This window comes from Diceros bicornis, chromosome 25 (genome assembly GCF_020826845.1).
Source record: "Diceros bicornis minor isolate mBicDic1 chromosome 25, mDicBic1.mat.cur, whole genome shotgun sequence".
In the NCBI taxonomy this organism is placed as follows: domain Eukaryota; kingdom Metazoa; phylum Chordata; class Mammalia; order Perissodactyla; family Rhinocerotidae; genus Diceros; species Diceros bicornis.
Genome location: NC_080764.1, coordinates 28910545 through 28929111, shown reverse-complemented (window position 1 = coordinate 28929111; position 18567 = coordinate 28910545). Strand labels below are relative to the sequence as shown.

The 18567-nt window shown below is 36.1% G+C and overlaps 1 protein-coding gene across 2 annotated transcripts in view; it reads right to left on the bottom strand.

Moving 5' to 3' along the window:
* The window catches only part of EEA1 (early endosome antigen 1), a 133759-nt gene that overhangs the window by 95013 nt on the left and 20179 nt on the right, over positions 1-18567 (bottom strand). Inside the window, exons 2-4 of one of the 2 annotated variants that reach the window (XM_058568670.1) lie at positions 13339-13431; positions 6480-6605; positions 2200-2324 (exon numbers count right to left, since the gene is read on the bottom strand). In XM_058568670.1, the coding sequence (XP_058424653.1) occupies positions 2200-2324; positions 6480-6605; positions 13339-13431 (344 nt within the window). The remainder of the gene's footprint in view (positions 1-2199; positions 2325-6479; positions 6606-13338; positions 13432-18567) is intronic. The other variant, XM_058568671.1, reaches the window with a different exon arrangement.

Genomic DNA, 18567 nt, shown 5'->3' with positions numbered 1-18567 from the left:
CAAAATGTCAACAGTCAGATATTCCTCTGGAATATCTACCAGAAGATACCTAGTAAGCAACTTGAGAGACAATTCTAGGTTGGAGATGTAGTTTAGGAAGAATTCATGGATATGGATATTACCCCAGGTAGATTATACAGAGGAAAAAGAGCACACAAGACAGATCAAGAAAGAAGGATCACAATGGTATGTTGTCTGAGAAGAGCAGAAGGAAAGAGAGGTAGCAGAACCAAATTTTGCAGAGACGGTGACAGATGGTCTACAAAGATGGCTGCCATCAACTTCTTCCCTTCCTATAAGCAGAAGCCACTCCTCCACCAAAAGACAGAGTTTACCTCTTGGCCTCTTGAATCTGAGCTGGCCCTCAGATTCCTGAGTAGCCCTCTGGCTACTGTGACCAATAGAATGTGATATAAGTGACAATCTGACAGTTTTGAGCCCAGACCCTCAGAGGATTGGCAGCTTCTACTTCTTTTCTCTTGGAATACTTTTTCTTAGAACCCAACTGCTGGTCTGCCAGTAAGTCCAAGCAGCCACATGGAGAGGCCCGTATGAAGGAGAACTGAGGCCCCTGACATATAGCCGCCGCTGAGCTCCCAGCCAGCAGCCCACACCAACTCCCAGACATGCATGTGAGGCTATTTTGGACCTTCTGGTCTTCCTAGCACCCCAGTCTACATCACCTAAAGCAGAACCATCCAATCAACCCAGAGAATCATGAGAAGTAATAAACTCTTATAGTTTTAAACCACTAAGTTTTGGGTGGATTGTTACAAGGTAAAAGATAAGAAAAACAGAGGTCAAGTAAGATAAGAACTGAAAATAATCCAAGTTACTGTTGGCCTTTGAAGGAACAGCTTCAAGAGAATGGCAGGGCAGAAGACAGGCTTTGGTGAGCTAAACAATGGGTGAAAAGTTAAAAAGCAAGAACAAGGGCAGATTGTGGAGATGTTTCTGGTGAAAATTCATATATTGGACATTGTCTAATTTACAGCTGAAAAGGCAACTCTCTTAAATTGATATTAAATATAAAAACATTTATAATTTGATTTAACATGAGTATATATTTTTTATCTATTTCCTAACAAATGACAAAAGAATAGTAGCCCAAATGATTAACTCATACACAAAAATACTGAAGAGCATTAGAAGTCATGTAAAAGGGAAGATTCATACTTCCCCAAAGCATTGGTTTTTCCACACATCTTAATAAATTAAAACAAGCGTATTTTACAGTTCTACATTATCTATCAACCACCAAGTTATCTGGTGATAATACTTTTCCTTTATGTGGTGTCCTTTGTGTTATGGCAGATTAACCAACAAAGAGGCATTTAAAAAATAAAAAAGGAAAAGAAATTTTTTACAAGTAGAATGCAATCAAGCTTTCTTCCTTAGTGGGCATATAAGACAAGAGTTCTCACCAAGAGCAGAAGAAAAGCCAAGTTATACTGTTGAATGCTGTTTTAAGTAATTACATTTTAATTTAATTTAATTCTTAAAATGGTCAGGCAAGGGCCAGCCCAGTGGTATAGTGGTTAAGTTTGTTCGCTCTGCTTCGGTGGCCTAGGGTTCGTGGGTTCAGATCCTGGGTGCGGACCTATGCACCACTCGTCAAGCCATACTGCGGCAGCATCCCACATACAAAACAGAGGAAGATGGGCACAGACGTTAGCTCAGGGCCACTCTTCCTCAACCAAAAAGAGGAAGATTGGCAACAGATGTTAGCTCAGGGCCAATCTTCCTCACCAAAAATAAAAATAAAAATGGTCAGGCGAAACTGCCAAGAAGCAGATTGTGTATGAGGGCTTATTGTTATATTGGTGCTTATAAAAGAAATTTTAAACAGTAATTATTAAATTTGATTCTTGGCTAAATTCATTATTTTAACAACTTCCTACAAAATCTTCTAAACAAACTGTATCACTATTAAGCAGAATATGCTAAATATAATTTAATCTTTTGTTAATTCACAATCTTCATTGAAAACGCAATTTCTGTACCATGCTGTAGATGCTAGTATAGTTAGTTACTGGTCAAGGACAAAATAGGTTATAACAATAAAGAAGGAAGGTCATGCTAAATGAAGGCAGATTTAAAAAACTAAATAATATAAAACACTATTATTTTCACAAATTATTCATGATTAAACAATATCACATGCATTCATACACTACACTTCAAAACTATTACACGTACCGCTTTAGAGCAAGAGCCTCTCCTCCATGACCTGAATCATTATCAGCATCATGAACTGCCTGATAGTGTTTGAAAAGTTCATCAGCAGATCCAAGAGATTTCATACACTGGGGACATATGAAACCCTACAGAAAGAGGCATAAAAAGGTTTCAAAATAAAATTTAATATTGCAATAACAATTTGTATATTATGAAATATAGTCAAATGTCTTATTCACACCAACGGTGCCATTAGGTAAATTGTAATTTATGGTGTTAAACCCAAAATCTAATATTGTGCAAAGGTACATTATTGTCTATTCTGGGTGAAGTTTACAAAATATAAAGAAAACCCTTACAACTATCTTTTAGGTTGAATATTAATGGCTAGAGTACAGAATTCTAATCTGAGAAGTTAGTTCTAATCTAGAAGACGAGCTGAGAAGATTTGCCATCATATCCTCCCTCTCTCTAGATATCCCCATTAGCAAAATAATATCTGCTCCAATCTCCTTCACAGGAATGATAAAAAAATTAACATAAAGCATTCTGATCACTAAGGAAAAAGGTAACATAGGAAATAACTCGTAATTACCACAGAGAATCTAACAATGGTTGAGAAGTACTCTAGTCAGTAAATTTCTTGCTAACCTAAGATTAACACTGTAAAAGCCTAAAATTAATATATAGTCCCATAAAATATTAAAAACTTATAAACAATCCCAGAATTATTATATGGTTATGGCATACGAGGTCCTGCATGAGTATTTCCCCAATGACCTATTTAGTCTGATCTCTGGACAACTCTCACTCTAAACAATATGCTTCAACTATACTGAAGTACCTATATTTCCCTGAACACATCATGGAATCTCGCATTTCTGTGCCTTTGCATATACTGCTTCTTTCCTCCAGCACTATCTTCACTAGCTTGTCAAGTTTCTACATTCACTATAATACACAAGACATTGGAGCTTTCAGCCATGTTTTCTTAATGGCTAGTGTAGTATTTTGAACATACTATATATTTTCTACATTGTATATTTAATTAATGAAATAGGAATGAACCCAGCGGGGCAGAATTTGGAAAAAAAAAAACAAAAGAGCTTTAACAGCTTGCAGATTATAAAACCTTCCAAGCGATAGACTGAGCTAAGTAATAAGTACTCTGAACATGTAAAAACTTGTTCCTTCGTTGGATGCTTTGCAAATAGTATACCCTTATTTATCATTTATGCACATTATGTGGCAGAATCAAGGCTCACTGAGTATTGGGGATATGTAGACTAACACCCCCAGACAATGGTATAACACAAGTACATATAAAGAACTATAGGAACACAAGAGAAAAGGAATCCAACTCTGCCTGTGGCAGCAGTTAATGCTTTACAAGAAATACACAGATACACATACATATTATGTATATCTGGAGATAGACAGATACACACACACACACACACATCTATATGTGGATATATGTCCACATGAGACACTGGAATTAGGTACTAAAGAATGAGTAGGAGTTTACGTGTCAAAAATAAAAGACAGGCATTCTCAGCAAATGGAGGAGCATGAATAAAGGTGCAGGCAGAGGGATGAAACACAGTCATGTTGCATTTGGAAAACAGAGGTGTGTTCTGATCACAGAGCCAGAGTAAAGGGCGGGGCACAACAGGTGAATGAATGCAAGGATCCCCTACAAAACTCCCAAAATGAGCCAAGACAGTAGCACTGAAGAGGTGCCTTTGGACATCAGAATAATGCCATTAGGCTCTAGAGATATCTGATACTCAGCATTGTCTTCTGAATGAATGTATGTTCCCAGCGTGGGTGTTATCTAGCTGGTGTTATGCTCTATTTTCAAAAACATCTATTATCTACCATCATGTTTCATAATATCTCTACATTATACTTAATTTGGCATTCTTATACCTTCTGCCCAGTAACTGCTGTACCACAGTAGTTCACAGGCCTCTAGCACAACAGCACATGAATCCCTATAATATTTAACCTGTCATTTCTCTTTTGTGTCTCAGCTTCTTCTAGTGACTAGAAGGCAAATTACAGAGTGTTTCTCAAAGAATCCACATCCCAATGACACTATTTCATCTTCACAACTTTGCCTTTTTGACTACTGTCTCTACTTTCAGGTTTTGGCTCTAGATACCTAAAGATGCCAGAAAGCTAACGATGACATTAAGGTATGCCATACCTTCTAAAAATTACCAGGTTAATACTCCAGAAAGAACTGATTCATCCCTAAAAAGAAATTTTAGAAATTCCATAATATATAGTGAATTATAGAAATATTCCACCAAAGTGAATTTTGCATGTTTAAATAGAACTTCAATTTGGGACATTTCTGATAAAAACATATCTTTCTAAAATACATATACTTCCTCATCTTAAATAGAGGATATTAAACCCTTCCTTGACCTCTCAGAGGCCTAAATATTAATTATTGAATGGGGGTCGTCTTTGACTCCACTAATTCTGGCAATTCCTGTACCCATGTTTTATAGTTTTTCCTACACTCTGTTTTGTCTTTCAACAATCATTTCTAAAAATTATTCACATGCTATGTCTAGCAATGTTAGCCTGATACGGAAAGGAGGGGTAGATTAAGGGGAAAAGTTCAGTAAACTATATCACTCATATATTTTAAAATAAGCTCAGAATGAGGGATGTCACATGAATAGAGGGTATGATCTTTAGTTCTGGATATTAAGAGACTCCTTCACTATTTACTTATTTTAAACTATCTTCAACAGGATTGAGGTTGTTAGCTAGATAACTTCCACAAAAGTATTGTTAGCAAACAATAAAACACTAAAAATACCCAGCTACATTTATTTCCCTTAATCATTCCATTTCTCTCCAACTTCCAAACACATACACACAGAGTTTACCTAAGATTAAAAACAATAAATTCCTTACTCTTAGATTTCAGTTATCTGTAATCCTCAGATCCACTGCACCTAAGAACTCACCTGAACTTGACATTTATGATACCCCTGTTGTACCAAGTGTCCTTTCAGTTAAAAGGAAAGTTCTTATTTAATAACAGGTAGGTGAGATTGTCACTTCTGATATGGCTAACCCATAAAAAAGAAAAGTTCACCTATGTGTTCTGGAAAGAAGTCAAGTGGTAAAATGCTAAGCAGAGTTCCAAAAATCTCTTAGGCTTCTCTCCTTGCTCGCACTGCTCCGCTAGTTTAACTGGTGTGCTCCTATATGCACCCACTTTCCCCATCACCCTAGAGAATGTCTGGCTTAACAGTTGCCCAGGGAACTTTTTCTAGGGTTCCCCTAAAGGTGAATTAGCCATTGCACTCTTTTTGCAAATAATATCTTTCATAGAAACTTCCTGGCACAGAGATCATATCTTACTGATCTTTTCATCTCCTTTACCTAAGAAAATATCTGGCACAAAAAAAGGTAATCTATTAATATGTTAAATATGTGAACGTTTGGTGAGATTACTTTATCTTATATATATAATTGCCTCACAGAAAGAAGTGTGATTTTTTGTCCTTCCTGGTATAAAAAGTTTCATTCTTTTATAAGATTTCTAAAAGAATCCAAAAAAGCTCTCTTTTTCTTTGTTTTTAAATACCGTAGTGATTTTCAAAGGAAAGAGACATCGGGATCATTTGAGAAACTTTTTCCAGCCTAAAAATGGACAACAATTCCCCTCACTGGGTCCCACCCCCAGCCTTAGATATGCACCAGCCCCATACCCCACAGAGAAATATTTGGGTCATCCACTGTTAATGATGAGTGTGTGTCATTCTGTCACCTCCCTCAGGTCTGGGGAGTCCAAACAAAGACGGAAACAGTGGTCGATCCAGGTTCTAATGCTGTATATCTTCCCCAAAGAAACCAGTAACAGTTCTCATGCAAAGTCCTCTTTCTATATAAGAGTAAAGCATTTTAACCGAAGGCATTTTAATACATTCATTAATAAAACATTAAGCAAAAAATAAAGAAATAACTTATAAATGTTGAAATAAAATATCATTCACTTTGTATTTCAAATTTCATGGCAAAATATATGCAAAAATATTAACTTAAACTTTTATTTACAGATTCATAAAAAGACAGCTGCAAACAGTAAGAGCAACCAAGCTGACTTCCCAAGAGCCTGTTTTCCTTATTGAACCTTCTTGAAAGCATGCATAATTAAATCAATCCATACTCCCTTGCAGCATCAAAAGTTAAGCAACACCAAGGCAAGGAAAAACAAAGCCATTTTGAGCAACCCATAACCAAGCTGCTAAAACAAAATACACAGGACCCACAGTAACACTGGAGTCATTAAGAAGTTCCTGTCCTCTGGATTCATTTTCAGCGTGCACTTTCTGGTAATGCTCCGACAAATCAATAGCAGTTATACATCTTTTCATACATAACGGACAGATGAAACCCTGTGAAATAACAACTTTTAGGAGGATATACATAAAAAGTTATTTATAAAACAAAATACAAACAATGAAAATAGACATAACAGGAAAATAACTAGTACATCATTTTTTAGTGTATGTAAGGGAAATTTTCAAGTAGTAACTGTACATAAGGTGAAAGATCTATCCAAAGTAGGACTTCTAAAATTAGTTGCCTTCTTATGCTGTAAATTCCCATTGGTTCACATTTTTTTATTATAGTAAGGAGTTGCTTTAGTTGGAATATTATTGTTCTTTTTTGCTTATGACACTTTGTCTTTACTTATCTGAGAATTATTATTGACAAGTTAGTTTTTATTTTAGATCAAGAAATGACTGGCCGGTATAACAAATACCTTTTTGTGATATAATGTTCTCAGCAAAAAGTTCTTACAAAGAAAGCAATTTTTAGTCTTCATCATATTCCACTAGCCTGAGATCCCATTCTTGCCCACATCCATAACTCCTAGTAGGTGACCCTTCTTTTTACTTTTCAGAGCCAAATAAACTCATTTTAAAACAATCTTCCAAATTCCCTATACCTAACAATATCTATACTTTAAAATGTAGGCTGTTAACACAGATCTATGGTGTGGGAGTTTGTCAGATAGGAAGAGGAGAAGGACAAGAGAAAGGAGGAATTCAGAGTATCAGGCAGAAAGTAAATAAAGTGAAGAGAGTGGTGAAGGACAATAGGTTATAACGTCATGAGTTTGGGTGTCAAAAATAGATGTGGATTTGAGTCTAAACCTCTGCTGACTATATGACCTTTAGGAAATCTCTTTACTCTGCTAAATGTCAGTTTCCTCATCTATAAAATGGGGCTGATACTAGCACCTATTCTCCTAGAATTATTGTGTAGTACATAAAATGCTTAGCACAGTGCCTGAGACATTATAAGTGCTCGACAAATATTAACTATCATTAGACGTAAGGTTAGAGAGGAAAGAAAATGAAGCCGGGAAAGACTGAGAGACTAGAAGAAAAGATAGGAATTAAAAGCCTGAAATACTCAGCAAGGCCAAAGAAGTTAAGTAGTGAGAATATGATAAAGAAAGTTTTTGAGGGGATAGGGAGATATGGTAAGGAAGGGGAGATATGATTTTAACATTTCAGGTGAAATTCTGCTTGACAATAAGGTAGAAGATACTGCCACGGCTTGAGTAGCCAGAAAAGAGTTAATAAAGATCATTGATAACATTAAGAACTGGAAAGCTAGGCTGCTCCATGAGTCACTAATCTCACTTAGGATAATAGGAAGGAAGGAGAGGAAGACTGTAAACAAGGTTCCAAAGGGGGAGGCAAGAGAGGGTAGCAGTTAAGAACTAGGCTTGGTGGGCCGGCCTGGTGGCATAGCAGTTAAGTTCCCACGTTTCACTTCAGCGGCCTGGGGTTCACCAGTTTGGATCCTGGGGTGGACCTACTCACCGCTCATCAAGCCATGCTGAGGCAGTGTCCCACACAGAAGAACTAGAAGGACCTACAACTAGGATATACAACTATGTACTGGGGCTTTGGGGAGAAAAAAAGAAAAAAAAAGGCGGTGGGGGAGATTGGCAACAGATGTTAGCTCAGGGCCAATCTCCCTCAAAACAAAAAGAACTAGGCTTGGGCTTGAATACTGGATTCACACCATTCTTAGTAGCTTACATGACCTTCAATTTCCTCATCTACTTCCTACAGGTCTCATGAGAATTAAATGAGATAATACATGTGAAGTGCTTATCATAGCACCTGGTACAAAGAAAACATTCAATAAATGTCGGCTATCATTGATATTATTATTCCTTTTGTTAACAACACTTAAAAGAGATTAGTCAGGAGATGAAAGTGAGGAACATGAATTCTTTTTTTTTTAACTGATCAAAGAGGTGTCTTCCAGGCAACCATAGTCCCAAGTGCTGCAAATACAGAATAATACTTTTTTAAAAGAATGCATCATTGTATTTTTTTGCCATGATAGCTATACGTTGCCTTTCACTTTACTCTGGTTTCTTCAATGTAAGTTTCCACATACAATTATTCAATCATTCATTCAAAAAGTATTTACTGAGTGTGATTACTACGCTCCATCCATTATGCTATGGTGCTGAGAACACATATATATATGAACCCTATTGGTTCTGTTTCTTTGGAGAACCCTAATACACCCACCCAAAAAAAAACCAAACCTATTGGAATGAATAAATGAATTTAGCCAGGCTGTAAAATAAAACATAGGTATATAAAAGTCAATTGTACTTTAATATCATAAAAACAAACAATTTGAAAATACAATTAGAAACAATACCATTTCCATTAGCACAAAAAAAATTACTAACGAAGAAACTTACGATGTATAAGATTTCTACTTTGAAAACTACAAAACCCAGTTGAGTGAAATTAAAGAAATAGAGTTAACCATGTGCACAATTTAGAAGATTCAATACTGCTAAGATGGCCTCTCTTTCCCAAATTAATCTGTAGATTATATATAATCCTAATCAAAATCCTAAAAGAACTTTTTAAAATTTATATAGAAACGCAAAAAACCTATAACATAAGAGTAAATGTAAGTTTGAAAAAGAGCAACGAAATTCGAAGACGTATACTATCTGATTCCAAGACTTACTATGAAACTACAGTAATCAAGACAGTACTAACTTAACTATAGAAATATAAATACAGATCAATGAAACAAAATAAAAAGCATAGAAATACAACCACATGTAAGGCAAACTGATTTCTCATAAAAGCGAAAATGTAATTCAATGAGAAAAGGTAACATTTGCAACAAATGGTACTGAAACGATCATATGGAAAAATGTGGTTTCCATATCCATATGAAAAAAATGAACCTCCACCACTATCTCATACCATACACAAGAATTTAAAATAAATCATAGACTTAAATGTGCAAGCTAAAATGATGTTTTTTAAAAATTAGAGGAAAGCATAGGAGAAAGTCTTTGGAATCTTGGGGTAGACAAAATATTTCATAGAAGGACTCAAAGAGCACTAACTATAAAGAAAAGGCTGACAAATTAGACTTCACCAAAATTAAAAACTTATTCTCTTTAAAAGACACCATTAACAAAATGAAAAGCAAGCCACAGAAGGAGATAAAATATCCATATCACATATATCTGACCGTGGCTTAAGACCTAAAATTAAGGCCCAGTACTATCCGCTGCCTTGACAACAGGTAAAACTGAGAGGGCTTCAAATGGCCTAGCTACAAGTTCCCCACCCCACCCTGCTCCCACAGGTAAGGTTCTCTAGTCAAACAACCCTCCTTTTCACAGGGAACAGGCACAGCGCCTACTTATCCCTGAGTGGCAGCTTCAATTCCCTGCCAGCCTATGGAATTATTCAAACAAGCCAATCACATCTTCCTGTGGGAAACAGTGGGCACCTCACCCTCTTGATACTATAAAGGCTGCCTCTCACTGTCCCTGGTTGTTCATTCTGTTCCCAAGTGCAATCCTCGTGTGGCCCTACATGGCATGCAGTCTCCTCCTCCCCTGGGCTGTTGAGCTCATCTGTCCAGTGTCGGGTTAATTATGTGTTCAGCCATCCCATAACCCTAGGACAGGAATTCTTCCCTCACCAATGGGGTAAATAGGAGGCAATCAAAACACTGACAAAGAACTTGTACTTAGAATGGATAAAGAACTTTACAGTTCAATAATAAAAAGATAAAGAATTCAACTTTTTAAAATGGGCAAATTTCTAGTTCCAAACAAAATGGAATAGATGTAGTTCTCCCTATTGCTCCTGCTAAGCACAGCTAAAATCCCTAGACATTATATATACAACAAACATACGAAGACTCTGAAAGGTAAAGGCGGACCAGCTAAGGATCTCAGGACCCAAGGACTAACACAGTGGTGAGTACTCTGGGTTTTCTTTTTGCCTTGTATATTCCAGATTAGGTGCTAGAAAAGCTGGCAACCTGGAAACTTCAGTGGGCACTTACAAAAAACACCCCAAGAAAAGTCAACTCTCTCTAGCCAAAGGACTAGTTAAATAAAAATCAGATTTGCTGGCCCGGCCCCATGGCTCAGCGGTTAAGTGCACGCACTCCGCTACTGGAGGCCCGGGGTTCGGATCCCGGGCGCACACCAACGCACCACTTGTCCGGCCATGTTGAGGTGGCGTCCCACATATAGCAACTAGAAGGATGGGCAACTATGACAAACAACTATCTACTGGGGCTTTGGGGAGAAAAAGGAGGAGGACTGGCAATAGATGTTAGCTCAGGGCCGGTCTTCCTGAGCAAAAAAGAGGAGGATTGGCATGGATGTTAGCTCAGGGCTGATCTTCCTCACAAAAAAAAAAAAAAAATCAGATTTGCCAGCATGCAGGTGCTTAACAAGTAGTTTCACTGGGGACTAAAGATGGAAGCCAGATTGGAAAGAAATAAAGAATGAACAAAAGACATTTACTTCTGGCATTACAGTATACTAAATAGTCTGAACAACTGTCTTGATGATGATAAATGACTGATATAAAACAGCCCTTATTATATTATGTATTATACATATTATGTATTTGTTATGGACTGTTTGTGTCCCCCCCAAAATTCATATCTTTAAATCCTAACCCTGACTATATGGTATTAGGAGGTGGGGCCTTTGGGAGGTGATTAGGCCATGACGATGGAGCCCTCAGGAATGGGATTAGTGGCCTTATAAAAGAGACCCCAGAGAGCTCCCTTTCCCCTTCTACCATGTGAGGACAGCCATGTATGAACCAGAAAGCAGGCCCTCACCAGACACAGAGTCTGCCGGAGCCTTCATCTTGAAGGCTCTTGGACTTTCCATCCTCCAGAAGTGTGAGAGATAAAATGTTTCTTATTTAAGTCACTCAGTCTATGGTACTTTTGTTACAATAACCCATACTGATTAAAATGATATTTTATATATACTTTTATACATAATAAAACATAAAATACGATAAAATGAGCACCAAAGCAAGTTACTGCTTAATTTCTGACTATTTCTTTAAAGTCTTGGAGACCATGATATTTCAAATTCCATTTAGATGGCTGCTAAGGGCACAAAGTGAAAAGCTAGAGTTTGTTCAACGTGGGAAACCAACTTCAGGGTAAAAGGGAAACAAATCTGAGAGAGAGACTGAGGGAGAGAGAGAGAGAAAGAGACTGTGAGAGAGAAAGAGAGACACTGACCAAGACCCTTGTCAAGTCTGTACCTCAGCACTGGTCATATGGCAAAAACAATTTCCCCTGAGAATTCATAATCACCAATAGCCCTCAATTAGGTTAGTAGTTGGAATTTATGTTATTGTGTAATCTGAAGAATTTCAAGCACCAAACTTAATTTAAGGGAGTCCCAGGTTAGTCCTCAGAGAGGATAAGCTGAGAAGGTGAGAGAAAATAGAATCCAGAGCACAAGAGAAAGGATTGAAATTTGACAGGAAAGGGGACTATTTTCCATGTACTAAAGCAAGAAAGAGAAAACAGATACAAGTATTGCTTTGGTGACAAAACGAGGACATTCATCTAACGGTTCCTATTAATGATATAGAAGATGACCAAGAAAAGGTAGGAACAGGGTAAGACACGCAGGAGATTTGAGGATAAAGAAGAGAGTACAACCATCTGAGAGAGCATGAAAATGAGCCTAATAGGAAAATATAGCAGGATTACCAGGGACTCCTCACTATCCGTTGGAGATTTTTTCTTTTTTTTTGGTCTGACTGAGGAGGTCAACAATTATTACTAGATTCCTTTCCAGGGTTACAACTAAGCACTTTGAGCTCATCATGTCATCAACACAGTTTGGAATATTTTTCTTAAAGACATTTCCTTAAACTTGATCTTAATAAAGTTCAACTGATACTCTTCTTCTCACACTCACAGTCTTGTTAGATCTTATTATGGTTAATATGCACATACATGAAGACAGCCAGATAGAGACAGCTGGCCAGAGAGAGACAAAACAGAGAGATGAATGGATAGAGAGAGAGACATACCCAGAAACACACATAAGACAGACACACTGACCAAGAGGTGGGGCAGGGGACAGCAGAGAAAAGTGGACTGGGTAAGCAGCACATTTGGGCCCAGAAAGGGACAACTGACAAAAAGAACAGAATGGGAATGTGTCAATCTCTTAGGGGCAGTGTTACGGGTGGTTTTTATGTTCTTCTCTTTCTTTATCTTCTTTTTCTATAATGAGCAAATACTGACTGTTAAAAGTAATAATAATAATAAAGCAACTACCAAGGCTGACTTTTCAAAAAAATTGAGTGATTTCATTTTTAGACTTACTTTCTCCATTAATTTTTAATAAGCTATTAAAGATAAAATAAAAGTTCTTACAAAGTCCTAAATGAAGACAGCAAATAACGTATACATTTTACAGCTAACCTAATTTTTCGTTAGCTCAGTAGTTCATGACAGCACAAACACATAAACAGATACTAATTAACTGGTAATTCTTTATAAACAGATTTAAAAATCTTCATTAAGTTGAGATGACAGCAGCATTAAACACAAATTGGCAATATTATTATTCAGTCTTAATAGGCACTTTCTCAGTCTATCAACTAAGCACTAGTATCTAAGTGTGATTCAAAAGTTGCATTCCAATTTATTAGAAAGACTTATGAAAACTTTTCCTACAAAAGTTTGAATTACCAGTCATTACTCCAAATATTTGCCATATTTCCTTAAATAATACTGAATTTTATTGCCAAATTACTATTTTCATACCTCTGAAGAGCTTTCATTATTGACATCCACTGTGTTTACAGGAGTTGCTGATGAATCCAAATCAGAACCTTGAGAGCCAACTCTCCCAGGCGTCTGAAACACAAGCAGAAGCGGAAAAAAACAAAGCAGCTATTAACAACATATTCATAAACTACTTCATAATGTAAACAGTAATCAGCCTTACACATAAAAGTAGGTGTCTCCTCAAAAATAATATCAAACAGTACTAGTAGCTATCCTTTATTGAAGACTGTGCCTAATACTGCAGCAAGATGTCTATATGCATTCTCTCACAAAGTCTTTTTAAATTAATAAAAAGTTTACTTTTGTATACATTGCTTTATAGTCTTCAACTCACTTTCACAGAACATCTTATATAATCATAATCACATCTCAGAGAGAGTCAGGGCAAACGTTATCTCTAAGATGAGAAAACAGATTCAAAATGGCTAAGGGACTTCTCAAGATTGTCCTGTTCACAAAAATCAGAAAGAAGCAGAACTAAAATGCTGCTCTTCTGATTCCTCTTGCATTGCCACCTCTACTACACCAAGTAAATTACAACGATTTGAGGGTTGCTACAAAGATCAACATGGTTCAAATTACTAGTCAACCATCCACCTACCACCCATGCCAACCATTACCACTCTGTCTCCAATACTTGATATTCCATCACCAAAGTACAGTTTGGAGGATTTAAGGTCTTTTTATTCTCCTGCAACATTTATCATCTAACATTATCATTCATTAATACCTAGGTGCTACCTTAAAGGAGTTGGAAATCTAGTAAAACACTATTGCGAAAAGATTCAGAGCACAAGGACTGACTCGATAATCCTTATCAAAAAACATTCAATGTCCATACTATCATTATTCCCTCTCTGCTCAAGAGAGAAGCAAGTGTAGAAACTAAGTAACTTGCCCAAAGTCACATGCCCAATAAACGGGAGAAAAGATGTTAACTCGAGCAGTCTGGCCCTTAACTGTTAACCCACATTGCTTCTCTACTGGACATCTCCACTGAGATGCATCTCAAGCACCCAAAATTGAGAATAATTCATTACACATTTGCCTCAACACACAAACATCCTGTACATCACTATTAGATATTCAACATAACTGACAAATAAGGATGAATTGAAACTACTTTGAAATTCATCACATAAAATGATGATTATAAAAACTGCATAGAAAAGTGGAAAAACATACACACTATGATTATAATTACATATAAAAATTATTTATATAAGAAAAGAGATTCCCAAAATGCAAATAATAATTTCTGTAGCAAGACACAATTGTGGGTGTTTTGGCTTTTAGTTTTTCAGTTTTTGTTTTTGCTACATGATTTTTTCAGAATTCTAAATTCTGAGTTAAATTACTTTTACATTGAAAAATCTTTTTGATATTAAAAATAAAGACTTCTCCAAATTGAATGATCCACATTCCTATCATATTTTTCCCAAAATATAAATTTCTGTACTATCCAGAGTATGTCTTTACTGTGTTCATTTAACGTCCATAAAATTCTCATGTTTTAACTGTTACATTAACTACCGTCTTCCAAAAAGCAAAGCAAAATTCTTTCCCAAAATGGTATACTGTAGATATGAATTTATAGAGAAATAAAAACCAGTTATCTGGACATAATGACACTCTCACGGGTGTGGCAAAAAAGTAACTGAATGGTGAAAAAGTTAAAGAAGAGTCTTTAAATTATAAACTTAATATAAAGAGTTGTATAAAACTAGAAATTCACTTTTGACTCATTGACATTTCGACAACTTCACACCACAATGGTTTTTCAAACTAGTGACCTCATCACTAGTGTGGAAAGCACTGGAAAGAAATGCTGTACCTCACACTACCTTTTCCCCATTTCTGTATCTTTTACTTTTCTAGAGTCCAGGTGGCTTTTCACCTGAGATTTACCTTGCCTGAGAAGAAGTAAGCAATTCAAAGAAACATCTACACAACCTTATTACCATCAGGAAAAATATCTTTTCTCAAATTTGCCTAAAATAACCCTAGTAAACACACCCAAGTAAGCCCAAGAGGCATGGGGAGTAAAAAGAGAAACAACAGGGAAACCATCAAAAGATGCTTTTGATGCCCATATTTTAAACATATTCCCCCTGATTGTTGCTAAATTGTCTAAGCACTTGTTCTGTTCTTCGGCCACCCAACTCCCATTACTTCAATGAGAAGTCCCATTACAGTAACACTGACCCTGAAGAAGCAATACAAAACATTCTAACTTTTCCACTTATAAAAGTTTTACTTTGTAAAAACAATGAGATAAGAATGATTTGTGCTAAAAATCTAAAGTGATAGAAATATCCTCCAAATTGTGTTTTTTAGGAAAATTGTTACATAAATTTAGATATCTTTTAATGTAACCACAAACTACATAACACATTCATTTTGTTTAATGGTTTCTTCAATAGGTATTTATTCATCTCCCATGAACTACCTACCTAGCATTCTGTAAGGCTCTGGATGACAAACGGAGGACACTGGGTATGAGGACAGTGTAAGACAAACAAGGACCAAGCCTTCAGGCAGACTACAACCTGACTGGGGAAATCAAACCAATGTATACAAAAAGAGGTAGGAAACAACTTGAAAAAAATTACATGCTAAACAGAGCAGTTCTGAATGCAAGTAGAATTCGGAGAAAGAAGAGATCAATGCTAGTTGTGGTGACTGGAAAAAACTTACTCCCTGAAGGAAAAGTTAAATTTAATTAAGTAAAATGGCAATCATTCCAACTGCATGAAAACACACACACACAAAAGCAGACAGGGCAGAAATAAGAACACTGTATTTAAAAAAATAAATAAATGTGTCTGACAGAAAGTTATCAGAAAACCACACACACACAAAGGTATCAAATAGGTTAAACTGGTAATGTGGCATGGGGTAGGAGATATAAAACATTGGAATAAGCCATGGTAAAGAGAGAATGTCCACAACTCCCGTCCACATAGCACTAGCAGTTCACAGAGAAACCAAGCTGCCTCAGCTCCAATTAGAGATCAGTGACAGATAAAGAATTTTTAAATATTAAAAAAGTAGATCCATGTTCAAAAACAAGGTAAGTGTCTCAGTGAATGAACAAAAAATAAAACAGAAACACACAGAGTTCTGGGATCTAAAACAGGTAGAGGCAATGAGATCTTATGGGATAACTGGGACCAAAATGCCCCACGCCGGGTAGGTAGGAAGAAGCCAGGCCCACAGTGGGAAGTCAGAAAGTGGGGCAAGGCTACGAACCCTTGCTGTGAAGAGAAAATTTTGTAAAAGCTGTAAAGTCCACCAAGCACTGTGTCTGGGCTTGAAGTTTGATCAAAACTTTTCCAGGCAGGGATGAATGGGTATTTCAAGAAAAGCATTATTTACAAAAGTGAAAAATTATAAGCAATCTATCTGTTCAAAACAATGGTTAACTAAATTGTGACATACCCATTCAACAAACTTGACAATTAAAAGTGACAAGTGTGAAGGTTATGTAGAAAAATGACAATGCATGTGATATCACATTGAATTTGTAAAGGAGGAAAAGTACAATGATTGGCTATATTATGACTTCAATTTTGTAAAAATATAAACACATTGAAAGGTCATAGAAAACTGATGAGTTTTATGTAAGGGCTATTTTTGTTGTTACTATTTTTTCCCTAGGTTATTAAAAGGATGAGACTTTGTTGATGACTTTGTTAACCACCCACCTACCTCCGCCGCCAAATTTTTCATTAGTGTGGTCATGTTACTTTTCAAAATTCTCAGATTTTTTAAAAACAAAATTTAAAAAAATATTTGGGCTTGCAAAAAGATCCAGATAATTGCAGTTATGAAACACCTATCATTAACGCTGAGTGGCTTCAGCCAAACACATCAAAATGTGAAATTACAGGGGAAAAAAGTTTATATGATATTCAAAGTATTTACTTCAAATAAGAATAGATGCCTGCAATCTACAGGCCACCGTAGACTGTTGGTAATACAAAAATAGATTCCTACTAACAACAGCTATAAGATTAATATAAAGCAGCATTAATCTCTGCAAAAACTGCTATCAAAGAATCAAATACAAGTCTTTGAAGAAAGAACAGCACTTCACTGGGCAGAAAAAAAAATGTAGGAAGTATCACTATCACAGAAGTTTTAAAAACATGAAGTTTCTTTGAAATATATATTTGACCTACTTCAGACTAGCTGTCTACTGAATACAATTTAAATTATCTACATGTGAGAATCATAACTGCACTGCTGTAATCCAAAGCAACCAATAGCTATGTCTTCCAGTTGTGACTAAAACTCTTAACCTAACAGCAAAGAAAAATAGAAATGAAACAAACATCTAGTAGCATATAAAAACAACTATTTTATAGATGAATAAGAAAAGTTTTTCTAATATCTGGTGATATACTCAGTCGGAGCTTCCAAACTCTCAACATACTCTCCTCATCACCCCCAACTCTATATATGACTTCACTCTAGAGAAGATCAAGTAGGAAGAGAGCAAAAATTTCATTGGGAAAATAACTCTTCAATCAGTCTCACAACCTAATTGCTACTAGAGATAAAAAACCTCATCTCTAAATCTTACCTACCTTCAAAGCACTAAAACTGACGACAATGATAACTAGAACAGTCTTTGCACAGACAGAGAAGAAATATGTTTAATAAGCAAATGCACAACCCATACTGCTCTACTGAAACTAGATATGAAACAAGGCAAACCAGCAAAAGCTGAGTTAATAATAGACTAATTCCCAGAAAAAGGTGAGTTGACTAAAAATAAATTTTTGCTTTTACAAAAGTCCTTGAAAAAAACATTGTTGTAGGATACTATACACACCTTATACTTTGCAAAATTATTTCTGAAACTGGAAAGGATACAAGTATTAGAAATTAAATGACATATAACCTCAAAACCTTGGGAATTTATATGACATCTATAAGGATGTAACTTTCAGCACTGATTTCCTTACTCTATTTCACCCTTGGCCCACCATAAAAACCAACTAGGAAGATTTTCACAAATTCGGAAAGTTTGAAGAGGCATCTACTATATGCAGACCTTAGAAAGGTGTTTTAAATACATTACCTACTGTAAATAGATAACCAAAGATTTCTTAGGGCCCTCATGACCCCTTTCCTACTATTAAGAGCTAAGAATTTAATACAGACAGATGAAGTGAGAATGTATACTTGCAAATGACA